Here is a 24317-nt window from a genome sequence, read left to right on the forward strand (position 1 = left end):
CCACTGTGTGCAAAGTCTCAAACCAAGCGCCAAAAAGAAGAAAGGAGAAAAGAGACTGTAGAGTGTGCTTAATTTTGACTACCAGCACTGTATTTTATTTAGTTACTTTGCTAATGACCGCTACTTCCAAAAATATGGGAAATACCCCTACATGGATATCAAAAAATTTAAACTACGATTATAGCTAAATTATATTGCAGCATTGTTAATCCAATTGATTACATTGAAAGGCAAAAATAACATTTAAAAGAACAGATTGAATGACCAGATGCCCAATGTAGATTGCACCTCTAATGGTTCCCCATGTCTGGTAGCATGTCTAGATGTAGAAAATGTCACAGCTCTGATCTGCTGCCATGAAGCCACAGGGCTCAGTGAAGAGTCTTTTGTCATTTCTGAGGTGGAGGGCACAATGGCTTATTTCATCTTTCTGTTTCCTTTACGATTTTCCTTTCTGCATTAGCAGTCAGGAAACCCTGAATGACATTTTATGTTTAATTACAGCAGGTTTCCTAACATCTATAAGTTTTTTGTTTTAATTATCTTACTTCGTTCCAATTTTAATTTTTGTGCTATTTTCATTTCCTCTTCCCCCCTTCTCCAATGATTAATATACATAGTTTTAATATTAATCCACTTAGACCCTTTCGGATATAAAGCATAATACATACAAAATGAAATCAAACTTCTGGTCTACTGAGCTCTATCATCAAAGCAGCTTTTACAGATTCGGGATCATTCATTCAGCCTCAATTACCCTTGAAAGGCAGTTGCTTCCCCGTGCTATTTGAGGGAACATTATCTGGGGAACAATAGAGGCTTCTCGAAGAAACTTGAAGAAAGACACTTTAAAAAAACATCATTTACTTTTGGTCATGCTGGATTTGGGGCATTCCTACTCCAGGAGCTAAGCTGGTAGGCTTCTAGACACCTCAAGAAGAGTGTGGAGCTGCTCAGGGTACCCGGTGGGGCCATGATGATGAGAGGGAAGAGTGGACTTACTCTCCTAATGAACAAAGAAAGAAGGCACAGTTACCGGAGACCACTCCTGTGCCAGCCATTTAGGGCAGTCAAAAATGTTGCAGGGCTGCGCGATGGGCATCTTAGGGGTGTACATGCATTTCCACTCTTCCACTGAAGTGACATGCCCCTGGATGTCCTCCTCCACACAGGAAACTGCCCGGCTCTGGATGCCCCCCCCACACGAGGAGGAGCACGCGGTCCATGGGGTGGCCTCCCACCTACAGAAGCAAGGGGAGTCATCAGGGCAGACATGCACATTGCTAAGCCTCCTCAGTGACTGGTCCACCAACCCACTCCCCATGTCTATTGGTATAATCAGGTTCTGAGAGGCTAAGGTCCAGAAAACCAAAAGCCATCTATTGCCTGAAACCTGATGAGTAAGAGAGAAGGATTCAACATTGGCAAAAGGGCTCTGCAAACCGTGAAGCTCTATACAAATGTAAGCCATTACAGTTTTGAGAGCTGTCCACAAAGATATGTGTGCCGTCTGTAACCTACTCAGAAGATGTAGGAGGTAGTTCTGTCCTTCTCTCATAGTTTCAGGATATGTATATATAAAATTTATTTTCATTAAACCCATTAAGTATCCATCTCAAGACTAAAGTGGTATACTCAGTTAACACTAATGGTTTGCACCTGCAGATACTTTTTATTTTCAATGTAATGCTTTATTACTTAACTTCTAGGTATTTTTTTTAATAGAAGAAGCTCATAAAAGATCAAGGTAAACAAAAGACTCTCCTTTGCTTATGCAATCATCAGCTTTGGGACTACATAGATTCAGCACAATTCTGATGTTCAAACTGTGCTATCATTATTAAGCTGAGGAGCAGAAGCGTTAATATTATCTACATATTCCCTAACTGTTGAGGGATACTGGTAGTTAGAGATCCTCCAGTAAGTAACTCTTGGAACTGTGAAGAGGTTTGGTTTCAGTTGGAAGGCTAATGGCATCTGAAAGTAGACATATAGTTAAGTAAGGTAGAAAATAACAATAATGTCAAAACATTTAAGAGACTTCCATTGATTTTTTTTTCAGAGCTTTACACAGCTCTGAAGCATTAGGTCCCAGATGCAGAGAGATATCTTTGCCAAATTCTCTTCTCTCCTCCTGTAGATTTACAGAATGTAGAATTTCTAAAAACAGAAACATTGGGACTGAGTTGAGCTGGTCTTTTTTACATATATTCTGCTTATTGATGAGGATTGCTAAGGAGATTTAAGATTTCTCTTAGAATTATGAGAGATATAATTTTAATGAGAGAAACAAAATGTCACTGGGTTGATCCATTTGAATAGTTAAAATTTTAAAATATTGCACAGGCACACCATTGAGACATTAATTATTCTGTAGGCGGGTTTTTTGTGTACATTGTGAGTTTGATTTCTCTTCTGCATGAGCCTGAATCATGTGTTTTTCCTAGTTACAAAGGGTTTTCCTTCACATTTTCTCTACACTGTTCAAGTTTAGGCAACAACTGTTATCTGCCTGCCAAAAGCCAAGACATGCTGCCAAATACAATATTTTCCTATGTGTATTTCCCCAGGAGACACATAAGAAAATGTCATTGTGGGGAAACTGAGGCCCTCTGTTTGGCCCTTGGGAGACTTTCTGATCTCTTTCAAGAGAATGAAGTAGCTCTGTAGAGAGTTTCCCTTCCCAATGGGTAAGACCAATTCTCCTTTGTCTCCACATAAATATCTGGAGGGCTTCCTTCTGGAGATGACTATCAGGCCTGATTCAGATTAAAGTTGGGTTGAATACATAAGTATGTATTCACATTAGATTTGATCTGACAGTGAAGTAGGAATATGTTTTTAAATGTACATTTAATCACTTAGAATATTAAGATGCTATAAAAGAGCACATTTTCTAATTGGTACTCTAAAATTCTTAAGCTTGACCCTACTAAAGGGAGAGTGATTAATTTCTGTCTCAGCAGCACTTGGACCTGACCATAGTGTAATTTCACAAATAGCAGTAAGTATCTTTTTCAATGTCAGTGATCATAGAAAGACAAATGAGGCAATATTATTTCAAAAATTTATACTATGGTCCCAGCATACAACTACAGTTCTATGCATAGAAAATTATCATGTGAATACTTGTATAATAATAGGGTTATGTGGAATCTTGAAGTAAAACATGTTTGTGTACTTTAAAGAAAGAGTAACAAAAGCTGAGAGAGAGCATGTCAGGAGATCTGAAGATGGTAACCAGGTAAGTGCTTGGAATAAAAAAAAGACATATCCAAGAATCTTATCCTGGAGAACATTGAATGAATTTATATATCATACATTTAGCCTCTTTTGGCTTTTAATTTTTTTAAACACAGAGTGTGTTTAAGAAATTCTCAAATTAAGCAGGATGCACAAGAGTGGCATAGATTAATTATAAATCAAGACAATTATTCAGACTACATTCTCATATTATGTCCAGATATGTGTTACAGTCAAAGACTGAAAGCAGGAAAGAACAAGGTAAAAATATGTTAATTGTGTTTTGTATCTATACCTGTGTTCTTAACCCCATTTAAATAATTTAAATTGCCTTGATCAGTGGGTAGCTGCCATTTGAGAACCATTTTTGAGCCTTAATTCTTCTTATGAATGAAAACACAATTGTAAAAATAGTTTCCATTTACTAAGACTTTGCCAATAAAGCTGAATATCTATCTTTATAACTAGTTCAGTATCAGACATACAAGGGGGTAAGAAATAAAATTTATTGTTCTTTCCCATTGTGATACATAGACATGCCAAGAGTGTATACAAGGACATAGTACAAACACACACCCAGGAGGATCGTTTTAATATACCATTGGGATTTAGGCATTTGGAGAAAAATCCCAACCTATAAGAAATCAATTTTAACCTAATATAGGCATTAGTTATGCCAGAGAAATATAAACAAGAGAGATCACAGATAAAACAGAAATCTAGGAGTTGCCTTTACAGGAAAAACATAAACTTGATGTTGCTTACTCCTGAGGTCCAACTTTACCTTTATCTTGAAATAATGAAATGTATGGCTTTCATACAAACAGATACATATATCCTATGAACACTTATTTCACAGATACAGAAATTGAAACCAAATGAAATCTTAGTTCAGTTAAATTAATCATTTGCTATTTTTTCATTACTTCAAAAAATTAATTTTTTGCTATTTCATTATTTTTTCAAGGTCAAGAGTTCTGGATAAAACCAGAAAAATGATACATTAGGAACATTCTAAAGCTATTTATTGTCTTTATCAATATAGTCATAGGAAAGTAGGAGTGAGCTGACTAATGACATAGCCACGTAGTGAAAGAGTTAAAAATAACAAGAAAAACAAGAAGTATACCTAGTATAAGTCAAATTCCTTTCCTATATGTGATCATTAGGTGAAAAATGAGTTCCCTGCCAGTCACTAGACATATTTAAGTAGATGCTGGATGACAACTTTCACTTGTATATATGTATTATATAAACATCGATAGATGTGTATATACATGTGTGAATACATATGCATTGAATATATGAATGCATATTTGCGTAAATATATATTTAACATATCTGTGGTATATGGTTGTGATTGTTCGGGAAGAAATGGGAAAATGAAGCATCAATGGGGAGTTGCACTAGATGACGTCAAGGGACCTCTATTTGGATTCTAATTCATTATGTATTTGGAGATTTTTCCATCAAACCCTTACAGTACAAAATAAAATTATTTTCTGGGCTTGGTTTAATTTGAGATGGAGCAGGCTGCTGTGGATTACTCCAACCATTTATGATCTGATATAAACCCTTGGTTCTAAATAGCAGCTGACTCCCTGAGGGCCAAATAAGCAAAGAAAATAGAGCATAGGTCTACTTCAATCCCAATTCTAATTTCTGCTCTCTGTGGAGCTGTTTCCAATGCAGTGAACACACTCAGTAGCTAGAGTATTTTTCAGCTTCTCCGGTTTTCTTATGAATATATTATAAAGGGAACACTTTCTTTTAAAAGTTCCTGAATTACTTTCATTACCTTTTTTCTAGTTTTTAAAAGTACTGTACTTTAAAAAAGCAATGCAGCACATTGAATTTCGTTTAGAAAAAATGTCTCCTAAAATGTTTTGAACAATAAGAATATTAAAAAATTGCCTTTTATACTTAATTATAATTTATCTGAAATAAAAAGTGGACATTTAAAGCCCCTATGCAGAATAATATCACATCTGGAATTCCATGTTAGTGGTAGTGCAATAATACTTTAGGCAGTGTTTGTTTAATAGTTAGCTACAGTGCTTTAATGACTAGGGTCCTATTGAGAGGAAAAATACGAAAGAACAAAGGGAGGGAAAGAAAGACATAATATAAACCCATAAACTGTATCTAATCAGAGTGAATTACTGTTTTCACTCCAGTGTAACATGATTCTACCTTAAAGTGGTTTTTGAATGATAAGCTTACAGTCTGAGCAGGCTAGTATTATTCAAAAGCAGAACTCAGGATGGATTGCAAAATATACCATCTACCATCTTAAAAACATATAATCTCTCTCTCTATGTATATGTATATCTCTATATATATAGATAAGCAGCAGAAGACTAATTTGCTAATTCTAACATCAGGATGATTGATTTACGTACCGAGGAAGGGGATGGTAGAGGTCATAAGGCATGATCTGCTTGTATCCGTCACTGTTAGGAACAATAATGCCAACCCTCTGAGTAGAAGGTACACACAATAAAATAAACACTAAATGATTACATTATACAAATTTTTAATACAAATGCAAAATAACATTAATAAATTGTATCTATAAAACAACACTAAAACAGTTTTATATCTTTATGCCAGGATATGCTTTAGGATGGGGCAAGTTCTTTGAAAGGGCACCATTTACTATAATTAGTTCTCTGATCCAAGCAGGAAATACCATTGCAAAGGGTGGTGGCAACAAAACTTGGCACTTCATCATTAACTATGACACCATAAGATTGTAAATGTTCTTTAATCCCCAAATTATACATCCTATGAGGTCATTATTATTATCATCATTATTCATGTTACTTCCAGATGCTCGCCAAGCAATTACAGTAACTGTCTCACTTCTGATGAAAGAGAGAGGTATTCAAGCTGGAGAATATGTACTTCAGAATTGACAATACTATGTAACTGCATTAGCTAGGTTTCTTCTCTTGGCAGATCTAGGGATTTCACTAATACTTGGAAAGTAGCCACTTGGGTATTTTATAAGGGGAGGGGGAAACTACTGAACATAGTAGGCAACTATTAGCAAAGGCAAATTTCCTACCAAAATAAAGGTAGGCAGTTAAAATGAGATATTATGAAAAGTGGGTTTTTGTGGTCTATAAAATATTGTACAGTGTTAACTGCTATTGCAGTGATGGTTGTGATTGTCATGGCTTGTTAGTACCTCTAGGACCCTGGGAAACCTGTGAGGTTTAGAGACAGAGTGAATGCTCAGGATCCACAAGATATATCATAGGCTGTGTGGAGGTTCCTGGAGGCCTTTAGGATGCCAATAAACTACTCTGACCTACTTCACTGATTTCAACTAAAGTCTCCAATTGGTAAGACTGGTGGGTCCCTGCAGAGGCCTTGTTTTCTGGTTTGTGGAGGACTAATGATTCATGGGTTTTGGATAAGACCGCTAGTGCAACAGCACCTTCATCAAGAGTGGGAGATGGAGATGCACAGATGTAGAGCATGGTAGTGCATAAGTGGAAGATGCTTATTTTGCAACTGATAAATGATAGAAAGCCCCTCTTTGGGGTATTGAAGGAACTCATGTATTCTATCTGTGCCTCTGGGATAGATGGATGCATCTATTTATATATCTATATAATATTGATATATTCAATATAAATATGTTGATCTTTATATTTTAATAAATAAATACTTCCATTTTTACCCATTCCTCTGATATAAGATGATATAGTAGGTTTATAAAATATGGCTAGCAAACCCAGGTGTTTGGGTAGAAACAGTGAGCCGTGAGTGTGGATCACAGAGATAAAAATAGCACTGGCTGGAGATGATGAAAGGTAAGAAGGAGAGAGAGAGGGATAAAGGGGCCTGCATAGTTTCTGAAGAAATTACTGAAAGGTTAGGGGATACATGAGAGAAGTCAAATTTTGTTATTTAAAAAATAGGAAACAAAGCATTTAAGATGGATATCTATTTCCAGGAGGGAAGGTCATTGGAGTACTAACTTATTTATTTTACATGACTAAATTTTCTGTATTTATTTGTGTAAATAAGTTTTTTATATTCATTTGTGTGAGAAAATTTTCATGATGTGTGTGTGTGTGTGTGTGTGTGTGTGCCTGTGTGTGTATTAACCTTCAGTAACAATGTATAAGAAAAGGGATGCTGCCTTTTGGGCATGCTCAAAATCCCACAGTTCTTCACACAAGAATGAAATGAACAGCCTTTAACCTTTTCTGTTTTTTGAGTGAACCATCCTATTTTTTTCTACCTTCTGACAGATGATAAGAAATCAGGTGAAAGCTCAATCGTTCCTCATGTTACAATCATTCTAACATCTAGTAAGAATCATTCTTACATCTAGTAATAAAGGGAATTTTTTTTTCTAAAAGGACTATATTTTAAAGAATGCCAATCCTCTTCCACAGTCCTTCTAGTAAGTTTGTACATACACTGTTATCTAATAGTAGTCAATTAAGGAATAAATCAAGTTGACTTTGAAATTATATTTTACATTACTCTAGTATCTTTATTCATGCTACATCAATTTCTAAATGCAGAAATGCATACCATTGCCTTCTCTCCTGAAAAAATTTATGGCTGTAATTTGTCATCTTCAATATTAGAATAAGCTGTTGCAGATCTCTGTCAATTGATTTATCAGCTGATGATATTTAAAATGGAGGCAGTAACACTGAAGGAGACAGGCTGAAGTGAAGGAGAATAAAAGGGAGAGTGTACAAAATTCAAGACGTTGAACTTTGCTTTGGACCAATTTAGAAATTATGTTTTTGTTTGAACAAGGAACTTTAAACCTGGATTCAGCAAAACTATAGCTATATTTGTCTTCTATGACATGGGTCATGGTGAAGACTCATAAAGTGACTCTGTAGCACCTGTGAAAACAGAAAGCTATCAAAACAATGGTGCTCTGTCCAGTCCTGCTAATACATATTCGTGTACATAGGCTCAGCTCTCTCTGGGGTTCATGCCATGGCCCTAGCCTTTCACTACACTGTTACTGGGGGAAAGCAAGCTTGCCTGAAGTTAACTTCCTATTGCTTACTTTTTTTTTTTCTTAAGCAAAGTGTGAATCATAAAGAATAATGAAAAAGAATGTAATTTCGGGACTTTAAGAAGTTCTCCCCATGTTTAGGTCTTGATGTGGGTGTGTGTACATGTATGCACGCATTCAGACATGCATCTGAATATGTGGGGTGTGGTGAAGGAGGCAAAAATGATTTTTAAAAACAGTCACAAAGGGAAAAGATAGAAGAAACAGTTGGCTTGGGGGTAAAACTCATTCTCCAGTGCCTTCATTATGCTGACCACCAGGCACACAGTTCTTACATTGTTTCTCTTACACTGGGCAGTAACATGACTCCATCTAATATCCCCATCATCAGGGGTTGTGGTGGTAAGAAGAGAAGGTGAGCATGAGCAAGTGATCATTCTGGAGTGATGTGCTATCAGCAGAAAAGGCATCCCACCTCATCCTCTCAAAATACATGTCTTACTGAATTGTCCATTGACAATTCAGGAGAATGATTCAGTGTTATGACAAGTTTATATAATGAAACATTATGCAGCACATGGACATAATGGTTTTTGAGTCATTTTTAATGACATGGAAAAATACTCAAATGTAATGTCAACTAAAAATAATTGAATATGAAATAGAATGTACAATATGATTGACCATAATGAGAAAATATATAGATGGTGTACATATCTATGCATTTTCATAACTTATATATGTGTGTTCATGTGACACATGTATACACACAGATGTATACATGCATATATATGTACACACATATAAAAAACTCTCAACAGTGGTTAGTTATTGGTATTAGGATTATGAGTACTTTTTGCTTTCTTTTTAAATGTTTTTCTGTTTTCTAAGCTTTCTATAATATATCACCTTTTACAATTACAACAATTAGAATATTCAAGTATGAAAAAATTCAAATCTAAGAAAGAAAAGACAGAAACTTTGGAACTACGAAGTGGATGAAATGAGGCCATCACCTCAAATTCCATGCATTACTTCAAGATCATTGAGTCTGTGCAGAAGTGATCTAAGATGCTACTTTAGAACAGAGTCCCCAGTGTTAAAAAAAAAACAAAAAACAAGCCAAAATTGGGCTCACACTGCTCAGTTGTAGAATATAACTATTGAGATACATCTCTCTCTACAAGAAAAATCCTAAAGTAGTTAACTCCATGGGCACCTAATTTACCGGGGTTCTGTTCTTTTTTTAAATTAAATTTAATTTTTTTGAGATGGAGTCTCACTCTGTCGCCCAGGTTGGAGTGCAGAGGTGCGATCTTGGCTCACTGCAAACTCCTCCTCTCAGGTTCACGCCATTCTCCTGCCTCGGCCTCCTGAGTAGCTGGGACTACAGGCGCCCGCCACCACGCCCGGATAATTTTTTGTATTTTTAGTAGAGATGGGGTTTCACTTTGTTAGCCAGGATGGTCTTGATCTCCTGCCCTCGTGATCTGCCCACCTTGGCCTCCTCACAGGCATGAGCCACCACACCCGGCCGGTTCTGTTCTTTTTATAATGAAAATGAACCATAAAGAGATCCTTTCATGGTTTCAAGGGTTTCTCTCAGTGAATCTCTCATGACCTCTTGCTTCTTCTCTGGAACTGCAAATCTTTGTTTCTGATTTCCTGATAACTAGATGTGCTCTAGGCTTTTCAAGCTCAGTGCATCCCAGACAATTCATTATTTGGCCTTGCTTCTTCTCCTGTTATCACGATCACCATTCAGTCATGGCCATTCTCCTATCCACTGTACACTGGGGCTACCTTCACCACTCAGTTCTTCCAGTTGTCATCACAACACCAGCAATGTTTGCCAAGTAGATCTCCTCCTGACACAAGTTTGGGCACTTTCATACCAGTCTCGTAACAAATCAATCCAGCCTACTCTGCTGCCAAAGCACCTGATACTTCACCTCACCATTTAGAAGACTCACATGGTTCCATAATGCCCAGTGAAATTTTTTAGTCAAATGCTACTTCTCCTAAATCCTTGCCTATTTTCTCTCTTAACATCTAGCCAGAAATTCGCTCTCCTTCTTCTTAACACCCCTAATACTAACTCCTCTCCTCACTTTTAACTGTGTACTATTGGCCCTTTATATCCATGGGTCCTGCGTCTATGGATTCAACCATAGCCTGAAAATATTTGAAGAAAAAAAATGGATAGTTGCATCTGTAATGAATATGTACAGATGTTTTCTCTCATCATTATTCCCTAAACATTATAGTATAACAATTATTTACATAGCATTTACATTTTATAAGGTATTATACATAATCTAGAGATGATTTAAAGTACACAGAGGGTGGATATAAGCCACATTCAAATACTACACCACTTTCTATATGGAAGGCATTTGAGCATCTGTGGCTTTTGGTATCTGTGGAGGTGGGGGTGGGGTGGGTCCTGGAACCAGTCCCCCATGGATACTGAGGGCCAACTGTACTAACTTCTAACTATTTCACAAGTTTTTCTTTAGTTTATCACCATGAGGCAGAAGCTATATTGGTTCTTTACTGCATCTCTTAGGACAGTGTTCTGCACACAGGTGATTAGTAAATAATCATTGAGTGAACTTATGTCATCAGTGTGCAGATGCAAAGGCAAGTAATGCAACCACATCCAAAATTAAAACAAAAAAGCAAAAACAAGTTTTTAAAAGCTAGTTAGGAAAGGAAGGAAAGAAAATCCCAAACTGCCACTGTTGTGCACATATTCAGTCCCACGTCTTGCCTTTTGCTGGCCCTGCCATCTTTGAGAGAGGGCAGTCTGATATGGAGAGTGGTCTGGCAGTTTAGGAAGGCTGTTCAGGCAAGCGGGGGTGATTGGCTGATGTCAGCAGAGAAAGGACAGATTAGTGACTATGCTTCCATCCTGCTTAGGTTACCTCTGTATCTTTTCATTGGCTATCTCCCAGATATAACTCTGAAAGCTTTTAAAAAGATCTTCTCTTCTCTCTTTCTCATGTGTCTTTCAGATACCGTGCTGCTTTGGACAACTCAACCTGCCCTGGACAGTGTGGGGGCCCAGACTCTAGTTGATTCATTTTTGCCTTTGCCATGGCACCAAGCACAGAACCTTTCACAAAATAGGTGACTATATTTTAAAAAATGAACAAAATTGTGTGTAGTAGAAGGGTCTCTTGTATAGAAAATGGTGCTCCATCTTCTCTAGACAACCTCAGGGCAATAGAAACCAGCCTATTTCTAAGCAACAGTTTAGAAGAGTGCAGGAAAGAAGTAATAAAAAGTTGGAAGACATACAAGCACTTTGCTATTTCGTGAGTAGCAAAGCATGGAGGATCTGGCCATAATGAGGAAAAGGATCACCTGAGAGGCTGGGAGTTGGAAGGTCAGTACTCCTCTCTGCTACTTTCTTTCTATGTAACCTTGAATACCTTACATCAAGGTTTGGCCATCCGCAAAAACTAAGTACTGGATGAGATCAGAAGTTTTAAGATGAAGTAAGAGTAGGTGCCTGGAAACCCATGCTATTGGACTCTATCTTACCTGCCCCTTCCTAGTGTATGCTAAGAGTAGAACTCAGAGCTTACTGGGCCACAGCTTGAAAACCACTGAACTAAGATAATTCTCTCAAAATTTACCTCCTGTAACACTTCATGACTTCTTAAAACACAGAGAGTTTCCCTAACATTTACAGAGGCACGTTGGGATCCCATAAATCGGAAAATATTCTATAATTAGGTCCCATTTTTAAAAAACCATAAACTAAGCAGCAACATTCATTTATCTGGGCTTCCACCGAAATCAGATCAAAAGGAGTCTGCTTTATGCAGATCTGAAAACAGTTTTTTAGACACAAATTCATTTTCTGTAATAAACTAAATACTGAAGAGTTTTAATAATTTGGGTCAAATCATTGAATACTTCCTCACATCTACATTTCTGGGGTTAAACATTCTTGGTATTAATGAATGTAATTTCTGAACTGCTTTTAAATAAGTGGGACTAATATTTCCTTGGTCTTTGTTTACTTCTTTCTGTACTGAGTGATTTAGCCATTGTTTGATTTGAGTAAACGTCAGTATTTACACTTACATGAAAGAGGCTTGCCTAACCTGGGTATGTTGTCAATTCAAACACCCAGACTTGGCATTGTTATGGTTAATGGTTCTGTGCTGGCTGTGCTGTTCTACGTTGGGCTGGAACCAGATCTCATAGGTTGCTTAAGGCATTATGCAGAACAAGGATGACTGTGGGATTTGATGGCATGAAGGCTGCACCATGCATCAGGTTGCCTGCCTTTATGCCTGTCTTTATGTAGAGATACTGTAGAACTGGAAGAACTTAGATCCACATCCCAATTTGCTTTTGCCAAGTGGCCCTAACACTTAACCTCTCTGAGCTTCAGTTTTTTCATCTGTAAAATATAGGTGACAACCCCCAGCCCGCTAACCTAGGGATTGTAAAACTAAATAAGATAATGGATGTGAAGGCACCTTATAAACTTCAAACAGAAGTGACATTGGGCAAGTTGTTTTACCAGTCTGTTTCTCAATTCAATCATGATAGCTGATGTTTGGTGACTGCTTGGCACCTCACTAAGGACTTTACATATGTTGTCTTATTAATTCTCACAGTTACTCTCTGAGAGGAATATTATATTTATTTTACAGAGGGCAAAACTCAGGCCTAGATAAGAAGTTACTTAGCTAGTAAAGTCTTTTGGCTACAAACTGACAGACGGAAGTTAAAAATAAGGATGGAAATAATACCTACTCTATTAACTCACAGGCCAATTAAAAGAATTACACAAATAATTACACTTTTAAAAACTTTAAAGTGTACTATAAGAAGTGATATTACTATTAGGAATGATCTGGCTTTGTAGTAAATTGAATTTCCCAGATAATTGAGTTATAGTTGATTATGTGATTGTCTGATGATGTGTGGTGTATCTATAAGCATGGGAAGGGTATGATCATGCATTCTAAGAAGCACCCTAACTTTGTATCATTTATCTCATTATGAATAATACATGAATGTGGAAATGAGATTTTATGGGTATTTTTTTCTTATTGTTTACTTATTAGCTGCACAAAGCAGTTACTTAAATGAGGTTGATCAAAAGGTAAGAAGTTGTTACTTTTCTAAATCATTTACTTACTGTAGTAAAACTAAAGACCTCCATAATTAAGAAAGCATTTCATTATACAGTAATTGCTAAATAAGTCAACCATTTCTTGTCCTTACACTGAGTTTTTTTTTTGGAGACATACCTGGCCTAAATCCCATGTAAATTAAATGGCAATGTCTCACAGCTGGTAAAGTAGAGGTTATCAGACACTTGTGAACTGAGACTTCAGGAGTTGCCAATTATCTTAATTTCTTGTGATCATTATATTTTAAAAATCTGATAAATGTGATTTACTCTCAAGATCATATTTTCCTAGGACTTACAGTTCCTGTTGTTAAAACAACAAATAGAGAACCATCTTTCTAGACCCATACAGAATTCTAGAATTCCATCTTTTCCTTTCATGGATGAGAAAGCTGATTTCTGGAGAGCTTAAGAGTTTCTCTCAGCTAACATCACCATCATCATAACCGTGATCTTAGTCATTATATAGCTGCTGCAGCTAACATTTATTGAGCGCTTATCATGAGTCAGGTACTCTGCTAAGCTCTTTAAATGTATTATGCCATGTATTCCTCATGACAACTTTATGAGGTAAGTATTGTTATTATCCTCACTTCGTAGGATGAAAAATCTGAGGCTTAGTGGGAATAAGGAATTTGCCAAAGGCCATTCAACTAGTAAGTGGCAGAGCCAGGGTCTCAAGCCAGGACGTTTTATGCCAAAGCTCCCACTCCTAAACATCAGGCTATATTGCCATTGACTAGTTGGTCACCAAGTTAGTCTGAGAATCAGGATTTTTACATGCCTACTACACATAACACTTGTTCTAATGCAGGGTATTTCTTCATAGTTGCATTAGAATTTGAGACCTTTTTTTTGGTTCCTGGCCAGAGACAATTTATGCAATTTACTGTGAAACTAAATGGAGCTGGACAAAAAAAAAAAAGTTCACTTAAACTTGCCAAGAATTGCCGCTTGGGGGTATACAAGTTTGGGCATTTGCTTAGGAGTGTTGCTCTGAATTCCTTGAGGGAAGGGGGAATCTGGATGCAATTTCAGCTAGAAACAGATTTGTTTGCTAATAATTGTGGCCGTGATAGTGTGATGAGTGAGATCTTTTTTCACTTGTCCACCTCTTGCCAATTTAAGCCCCCTTCATTACTGCCTTGGAGAGAAAACTAAAGGTCTGTGCCAAAAAAAAAAAAAAAAAAAGAAAATCTGCAAAGGTGGTTCTCTGATTGTCTCACAAAGTGTAACTTGCACAATTTCCTCCAGACAGCCTTAATTGTCTCACCATCTCACAGATTAAGATATGTAAGGCTAAATGTTGTATATTTTACATCTAAAGCTGCTTTGAAACATCAAGGTGTTTATTAGCTGAATTCATGCTATGCCTTTTTAGTTGTTGCTGAACCACAGGCTTATACTTTGAGGCTTTCTGGCCACATGATGGACCTGACCTTTCACCCAAGAGGTAAAAATGCCACACATCATTGCACAAATTCCAAAAATATTTCCATTGGCGTAAGACAGAAGCTTTGCTTATACCATGGTAGGCACAAGAGAGGATTTTACATTTGACTAGATCCTAAATGTCTTAGTCACATGGGAAAGCATACAGAACATAGTGTTAAATGTATGAAGCAGAAAACAAACGTGGTAGATCCCTGACTTGCAGGAGGGTATGTCTCTGGACTTCTGGGAATCCCATTGGGACTACCAGTAGAACATGTAATACACTGTGTACAGAGCATATGATGGGCTTAGTGATGTCATAGCTCTGAGTCTCTAATGAAAAGCCTTATTAATTTTATCTAAAAGTCATTAAATCTTTATACTTTACTTTCTCTTCACTTCCCTTATAAGGATTAAATTTTGGCTCCCAGTTTGAGACCACTTTTGGCCAGGAAACAAAGTGTTTTATCACTTCAGAAAAGTAACTGTGTAAATGACACCAGCAGAGAGCAACAAAGCCTTCTTGGGATGAAACTGCTGGGCAGCCAGCATGGCTCAATTGTTGGTCTTATAGTCCAGTGGACTTAAATTCCTACCTCAGCACAATGTCGAGTTACTATGTGTCATGGATATTCAGGCTTGCTTTTAGAAGAATGAGAACCAAGAATGCCAAATTATTCAATGCCAAGTATCTACTGTATAAAGTATGATCTCAATTATGTTATGAGCTATAGACAAGACTGGAAAGAAATATAGCAAAAGCATTAACAGAGGTTATCTGCGGGCATTGGGGATTATTAGTGAGTTCATTGTTTTCATTACAGTCTTTTAACTTATCAATATTTCTAAGTTAGCATTTAGAATCAGCAAAAAAGCCATGAAAACATAAAAAGTATTTTGAAGAGTATAGGCGAGATGTCAACAATCTCTTCAGCCTCAAGAACTAGTAGATGAACTAATCCACCACCATGGAATCCAGTGGATGTTGTCAGTGAGTGTAAGGAGGAGGAACAAAAAATGAGATGGGAAAGTAAAGAAAGAAGATGGTGGGAACAAAAGGAAAAGAGAATGAGAACCAAAAAATAGACAGATGTGTAGAGTGAGATATTCCTGAGACCCCTCCATGCCACTGGTTGCCTGTTCTCTGTTGATTTGAGACAATTCCTAGAAGTTGTTCATGTATTTAGGAAGCTGTTGTAAACTTCCTAAAACTAAAATAATGACTGATATTTATAGTCACTGAGTTTGAAGTTCGAAGGGACTGTGGACACAATCACATGCAGTGACTGGAAACATCCTGGTCATTGGGAGGCTTTATATTGTGTAAAAGACCAAAATATATAGACCAAATGCTGATGATATTTATGATTTTAGTTGATTAGTTCAAATGTATAATGTTTACCTATTATAAAGCAAAATAATGAGAATAGGGAAGCTATTTTGGTAAACACAAAAAGTGGATATCAGGGATTATGGCTACTGGTAGCCATATCTAGTTTATTTCTTCTTTGTTTTGGTTTTAGATATGTAGTAATGAGAAAATTCTTATTATCACAGAGAGTGTTTGGTAATGAAAACTGTTTTTACAGCTTACCTTGCAATCTTAGGATAGTTATTTTTTCAACTAGACATAACTGAGGAACTTAATGATGAGGGCAAAAGCATTTACTTCGGTAGTACAACACTTAAAATTGTGATAATTTTTATAATTTAACTTAGTGTGAATCAGTTAAAATTAGTTGCTTAACATGTTTGAATATATTTTTGTGAATTATTATTTAAAAATACTTTAAAATATATAAAACAAAATTTAATTTAAAAAACTGTGGAACAACAGGCTCTGTGGGCACAGTTTGAAAACCATTAATTTAACAACAAATGACCCTCTCTTCCCATTCTGTGGGTGAGAAAATGGAAGCCCAGAAGGGTAAAGTAATAAATATAAGGTTATAGACTTAATTGTTTAATGCGGTTTTTGCTGTCAATGACACATGCAAGCCTTGATAGGGAATAAAGTTGGCTGTCTAACGGGGACTTTTCTTTTTAAATTTATTTTTTATTTTTTCCTTCTCTTTTCTTACTACAAGGGACTCTACTTTTAAATGCTAAAATAGGTAAAAATCCTAGTGTGATTCAGGAAAAATGAATAAATATCTCAGTGGCTAGATATAATAAATTTCTTTTGAAATTAAAAACATGTGACTTTATACCAAGAACGTTGGTTTTCCCTTTTGGGAATTTCTAAATTTGGACACAAAAGTGTTGGTTGAATGTCATTGTTCACTCTTGATTTTACTATTAGACCATTAAATCTGAGTGAGAAAACAGCTTCCTGAGGGTTTGATTCTGCAATGTCTGATGGAAGAGCAGATCTATTTTCTGGAGTCTCTTCTATCTACTTTTCTTAGGTCATCACTTCTCATTTTCTCTTAGAATTCAGAAGGGTTGCTTTGATTCCAGGTGTGCAAAAGAGTTCAATGAATTTCATGGCAATTTCTGAAGTATCTTAACCTCAGAGTAGCATACTTACATTTTCGGAAGCAGCTGTCCCTTAGACCTTTCCTACTGCTAAGTCTTAATTTTCTCAGCTTTGTCTAATTACTTCTTCAATAAAAAAAGCAGCTTCCTGACATTTGCCTATTTTTTCTTTTCCCTTTTCTCACTTATCTTTCTTTGTGTCTTTCTTTTTTACATAGCCACCTGTCCCAACATTTACTCATGTGCTGTAATAAATGTTTTAAAATAACACTGGACATAGAAAAGGCATAAATTGCACAGGCAGACTTCTTTCACTGCAGAATGGCCTTTTGCTTTGGGTAATAAGAAATAGGCCAAAAAAGTTTCTCCAACAGACAAGAGTGGGTAAAAATCAGAGGCAAGAAAGACTGAGTAAACATTATTATAAACATTTCTTTCAAATTGTTAACAAAATGCTTTTATTTCACACAACTCTCTTCCATGGCCATCTCTTGATTGACATTTTTTTTCTTTGTGGAAAAAAGCTTTATGAAGTTGTGGGAAGTGAAATTGTCATTTCTCCTAGAAATACACGTACAAATTATCAGGGAAATGTGTAAAAGACTTTCAGGGTCTCTCTAGGGCTGACTTGACCTGTCTGAATTAGGATAACTGTGCCTTTCACACACTGGTCTTCCTATTACAGTTATGCATAAAAATATATAATTAGAATAATTTTAAAATGAAATCAAATTGCATGGGTTATAACTGTCTTGGCTAAAAAGTTCAAACCCTTAAGATTTCCAAAATAAAGAAATCCAAGCACAATTTCAACACCTTATTCAGTTTTTATATCATATCCAATTTTTAATATATAATTTTCTGATGTAATATGATGCTAAATTAAACTTCACCTAAATTTTACAATTATAAAATATCTATTCTTTTTGTTCTTTTAATGAAAACCTGTTATTCTGAGTTCACTTTTATGAGGTAGGGAATATGGTTCCTGTGAATTAATTAATAACAGCAATTTCATATCACATGTAGAACTTAGCAGTCATAAATATAAAGATAAAAGAGTACAGGAATATACACCTTAAGAAATTGACAGCAGAAAACAAAAACTAAAATTGCATTGCTTATCACCTCAAAATAGAATGATTTGCATCGACATTGCCCAAGTCATATTTTAATGAGTTGAAGCTTTCTTTTTATGCATACATCATCAGTATAGTATGATTTTAAAAAATAACATTGAGATGTTTCTCAAAAACCCAAGGAGTTTGAAAATGAATCTTTGTCTTTTGGTATTCCTGATTGCTTTTGTAGGGGAAGATTTTTCTTATATTCTCTCTCATAAGTTGAGGATGAGTAAGCTACACTATACTAAAGAGAATCACCAGCAAGTATTGTGACTGCAAAGGCAAACGTTACACCCATGAAAAGATTCTTGACCTGTACTTCCATGACTACTCTTCACTTGAGATAATTCATTCATCAGGCAGATTCTTGACCCTGCAGATAATCTGAGGGCTAACTGTAGTTTCCAAAAAGCAAATAATCATGTGTGAAAGTGTCAAGTGCCTGTTTAAAGCTTGTACTTTCAAAGACCTTTTAAGAATCTGACTACCGAGAATAAGTTCTTTCTCTTTAGCAAAGACTGAGTATGTTCAGAGGCAGCAGAACTGTTCTAAGGCTTGTTTTGACTCTATATAATCAGTGTGGACAGGCTAGAAGGGATCAGCTGTGGCCCTGAAATATGGTCTGCTCTGATCTTGTCCCTGATCGGGAATAGAGATAAAATGGAAAAAATCCTGAGAACATTGTGTCATCACATTGGTTAAGAACGTTGAGTGGTCCATTGGCCTGGACCTTGCTAAGGAAAGAAACAAGGAACCAGAATGAAAGGAAATCAGAAGAGAAAATGACTCTGAAGAGCATGTTACCTGCTGCTTTATAGAAGGGGAGTCTGTAGACTCTGAGATGGCCTCGCATAGCAGCCAGAGCAAGGAGTATGGGTACTAATAACACGTGATTAGTAATGAACACTGGACAGCAACACTATTGATGTTTAATTTCATTTTATTTTTAATTAAAACGTTTCATTTTAATTTAAATAACCTATTTGGAACTTCAGTTATGTTTATGAAAGATGAACTAGCAAATTTGACTGACCTGGCTGGACAAGGATCCAAGTTGCACTCCTGAAGCTTGGGTTTGGGTTTGATGTTCTCTGGGTAATAGTGACAGTATTGGTCAGCAACCACACGGTTGCTCCTCAGATCGTAGCACTCAGCCGATGTCAGTTGATAACCTGTAGTATCAAACCATCCAGGCAAGTTTAAATGTACATGCCAATGCAATATATTTCTTTATGCATTTTGGCCAGCTCACATCAATGGAAATTATTCCCCAATGCCTTAGTCATTTCCAGGAAAAAAGACACATAATTGGAAGGCTCATTAATTTTTGCAGACCTCAAGTACTGTGCTTTTCTCAAGTAATCCACTCAAATCTTAATAATTACATTATATAATTAGGCTTGAACTACTTAAGGGCCCAGCCAGATAATAAGACTCGGGTAAGAACTGTTCTTGTTATTTCTTTTATATGATCTAAAAATATAATGCAGAATTCTGTGTCCAAAAAAGATCATCAGGATTTACCAACCATCTTATACAAGAACGCTAAATTGCCTCCTTAGTACCTGGGGCACTAGGGAGAATAAACTCCCAAACAGATAAACAAAATAAATCCCACATTGCTCCCCTTGCACATGGGGGGCCAGCATAGGATCAGTTTCCACCAGATGCCTGGGAACATTATTTTTGCCCAAATTCAACCTGAGTGGGTTGAGTAAATGTACCATTGAGATTCCAACAGTAGACATCACGAATCCTGTTTCCCTGCAGAATTAATAAAAACACCTCCCTGCTACTGTTCCATTTTTGTTATATTCAAAATCTTCTGTCATTCTCTTTAAAAAGTCTCTAGCGAATATTTCTTAGCCTCCACCCACAAATTGTCACTGTTTAAAGAAGCCTCTCTTAAAAAATGTATTGTTGAGTAATAGTTAATTCTTTTCATATGTTTTATCTTTCCTACCTGCCTTTTTATTGTCCTGTGGATTTCTGGTAGGGTGGTGATCAAGACTTAGATTCTTGGGGTGAAAAATAAATGTGCATAGAGAATTTTTAAAAATTAGGCCTTTTATATCATTCTTACCCTAATCAATCTGCCAAATACATTATCCCTAGCAGGTGGGTTGAACACGGTTATTGCTAAATACATATTAGGAAGCAAGATTTAAATCATTAGGGGACTTGCAAAAGATTTTAGGAAATCAGAAGGAGGTTTATGAGCCAGATTTCCTGGCTTAGGGCTGTGTTCTCAGACCACCCACAAAAATTAATTGTTCATTAAAGACCCTAAAAAAAAGGCCTTTTAAAATTTGACTATAAAGATGAAAAGCATGAAAAGTAATGAAAGCAATGGGTAAGAACACTTTTTCTATCCAATATTTGTTTTATAAAAAAATCAAGTAGCAAAATGACATTTTAAGTAAGTAAATGCACTTTTACTTTTCAATTACATTGTACTCTAAAAGCATCTAATTTTATAACAGGCTAATTATTTTATAATTTTCCAGATAATAATTTCTACACAGGGACAGAATTTATCATGTAGTAAAATACAGGAACAATGCAGTAAATTATTAATCTGAGATGATTATTCTTCAAAATCAAAATTTGTCAGCCTAAACCTGTTGCTTTGAAGCTATTATAGCGTGTATAAAATGAAGGGTTAGAGCAAAAATGAAGGAAATGACCAAAATCATCAGATAATCATGTTTTCTAAAGTTTTATAAGGTATTTGGAGTAGCAATTTTTACACTAAGCAAAATGTCCAACCAGTTGAATCTGGAACCAGAAACAGAGAAGAGAACTTAGAGATCATTTCTTCAGTAATTTTCAAGCTGGTAACTTCAGTACATTTCAAAATAAAGTGGAAGGACAGCTGGTCTCCACATCCCTCACATCTTCACTCAGAACAGTCTTCCTTTTATCCTGGCTTCATAGTTAAGGTTTCCTTTGAAGCAAGATTTGATACCCAGAAACATCTGAAAACCACTGATAGTTCTACTTCTTCATTTCCATGTGAAGAAAATGAGGCCCAAAGAAGTAAGATACATGTGAATCTAACATCAATGTCCTTATTATGCAATGAACGATTATCAAGGTTGCTGACATCACACTCTAATAGCAGCTCTATGTGTGCATATAACTGAAGTGCTATTTCTCACAAAGCATGGTTTTAATTAAAAAAAAAAAAACAAACCTTAGATTCTTTCCTTGAAACTATTTCCTATGCCAGTCATTAGTAAAAATATCAAAATAATGTATTCCCATGGAACATCAAAGTAATTGACAGTTCATTCTTAAACAAAGCGATTTTCCTTCTTTCTTTCTTTCTTCTTTTTTTGAGACAGGGTCTTGCTCTGTCACCCAGGCTGGAGTACAGTGGCATGATCTTGGCTCACTGCAACCTCTGCCTCCTGGTTTCAAGCAATTCTCATGCCTCAGCCTCCCAAGTAGCTGGGATTACAGGCTCGCGCCACCACACCCAGCTAATTTTTGTATTTTTAGTAGAGACAGGGGATTTCACCATGTTGGCCAGACTGGTCTCGAACTCCTGGCCTCAAGCCATCCTTCTGCCTTGGCTTCCCAAAGTGCTGGGATTACAGGCGTGAGCCACTGCGCCTGGCCAGCTAAATGATTTTCTATCCATGACAGATGGAACAACTAGAAACACTCATTCTATTGAAATGCTTAAAGTGTTGAATTGATAGTTTTTTATCAACTGAGTAAAAGTACTTCATGGCACTTCTACTGACTTCTTTTAAGCTAAAATCCAACATTGCTCCATAGAACCACATTTTTCAGTAGTTTGTTTACATTGTGTAGATAGAAACAACATAGGTAAAGATGAATTACATCATACAATGTTTTCCAAAAATTTATGGTTAATCATTTGTCTCCATTTTGAGGTACTATCCTTTTATATCTTGTCAAATTAATATAGTGATACTTCTGTGGATTAGCTATTTAAAGTCAGCCAATTAACTGGCTTCTATGAAAGTAGAGCTAGAATTTATTTGATGTGCTAATTTTCAAAAGAATAGACATATAATTTTATATCCATTACGTTAGAAAAACAATAATCCACAAACACTGACTCAGTTGGCAATGAATCTAAAATATTCACACACTGATTGTTATCCTTCTGGAAAGAATTTGGTAATGTGTGCCAATAGCCACAAAAATTCTGAAATTCCTTGATCTAACAATCTCACTCCTGAGTACTTATACCAAGAAAATAATTTGAAAAGAGAAAAATACTTAGGTATTAAGTTATTCATTGTATTATAAAAGCATAAAAGTTCAAGGAACTAAATGATTTGCTGTAGGGAAATGTCTAAATAAATTATTGGGAAATTCAATGCAATTATTATGTAAACACTATAATTATGATGAGCAGAAAATGAGGAAAAATAACCTTTTGTAGTAACACAAAAGCCTTTTCTAGTAACACAAAATGCTGTTCGTGTTACAAATATGATGGAGCAGAGACAGGAGTTTATTTTGTGACTTTTCAGGAGAGATGCATTTTAATGAATAAAACGAATGGCATTTCTTTTAATGCATAGATGATGGGGTGGAGTTGAAAAATAACTGAGCCTAAGTCTAAAATGCAGAGATTTTTTTTCCTGGTAGCAAACTATTTTCTCTAATTAAGTAAGCCTGATAAACACTCTTTAATTGATTGCTAAATAGATGACTTTACTTCAACCACATGAGTAGTTTATATGTAAGTGAATGGACCTGCCTGCTTCAGGACCAAACTGCTGCCAAATTAGAATATTTCTAGCTCTGGCCTTCTACAAAATCAAGGAGAGAAGTAAAGACTGTTTCCTCGGTCGGGCACGGTGGTTCACGCCTGTAATCCCAGCACTTTGGGAGGCCGAGGTGGGCGGATCACGAGGTCAGGAGATCAAGACTATCCTGGCTAACACGGGGAAACCCCGTCCGTACTAAAAATACAAAAAATTAGCCGGGCGTGGTGGTGGGCGCCTGCAGTCCCAGCTACTCAGGAGGCTGAGGCAGGAGAATGGCGTGAACTCGGGAGGCGGAGCTTGCAGCGAGCCGAGATGGCGCCACTGCACTCCAGCCTGGGCGACAGTGCGAGACTCTGTCTCAAAAAAAAAAAAAAAAAAAAAAAAAAGACTGTTTCCTCTAATGGGACTTTACAGACAGAAAATGTCTTTGGCATCTTGGCGGAGGTATCTGCCTTACAGGAGGGCCTCGAGATTCCACTCTGTTCAGAAGAAAGGATCTGGTCCACCACAGCACAAAATTTCTTCCATGCTGAAGTAACTCTACTCTTATAATACCCAAGTATTTCCTCACAGAAGCCAACAGTTTTTAGACTAAGTGAACACCATTACCTCCTCCACAGGTTGCTGAGCAAGGAAAGAAATCCGTCTCCCTCCATCGGTGGATGATGGGTTGATAGAAGATGAACTGGACTGTACTGTCAGCGGAGCCCGAGTTACGAATCTGCAGGAGTCAACAGGAAAGTAGAAGAAGTAATGTGACAGTGCGGTGCTTTCTGGTCCCTTGCAGCTTCGAACAAGAGTATATGGTAGTGCTGATGGTTTTAGGCTGTGTGAGGGACTGCATTACGGGAGAAGTGGCAATGGCAGTATCATTTATCCTACCATTTTACCAGTGAATAGTCCTTGCATAAGCTTTCACTATCATTATCTTCTCAATTCTGTTGCCACAGAGCAAGGGAGAGCAATATCTCAATTTGTGATTTCACTATCATCTTATTCCAAGCCGGTATTCCCTTTCCGTCCTTTATTTCCAACCTCTTTGGTATAATAGATAAAATTATGTGGATATTAAAATGTAGATTCAGAAATAGACAATTTGTTCTAAGAAAATTATATACTGC

The 24317-nt window shown here is 36.5% G+C and overlaps 1 protein-coding gene across 4 annotated transcripts in view; it reads right to left on the reverse strand.

The window, feature by feature from the left end:
• ADAMTSL1 (ADAMTS like 1) overlaps nt 1-24317 on the reverse strand; it is a 1017570-nt gene that overhangs the window by 232318 nt on the left and 760935 nt on the right. For 3 of the 4 annotated variants that reach the window (XM_016960664.3, XM_003312011.6, XM_063788712.1), the window contains 4 exons: nt 23806-23917; nt 19476-19614; nt 5646-5696; nt 1037-1241 (listed from right to left, as the gene is read on the reverse strand). In XM_016960664.3, coding sequence (XP_016816153.2) covers nt 1037-1241; nt 5646-5696; nt 19476-19614; nt 23806-23917 — 507 coding nt within the window. The remainder of the gene's footprint in view (nt 1-1036; nt 1242-5645; nt 5697-19475; nt 19615-23805; nt 23918-24317) is intronic. The other variant, XM_016960663.4, reaches the window with a different exon arrangement.

The sequence above is a fragment of the Pan troglodytes genome, chromosome 11 (assembly GCF_028858775.2).
Source record: "Pan troglodytes isolate AG18354 chromosome 11, NHGRI_mPanTro3-v2.0_pri, whole genome shotgun sequence".
Taxonomy (NCBI): Eukaryota; Metazoa; Chordata; class Mammalia; order Primates; family Hominidae; genus Pan; species Pan troglodytes.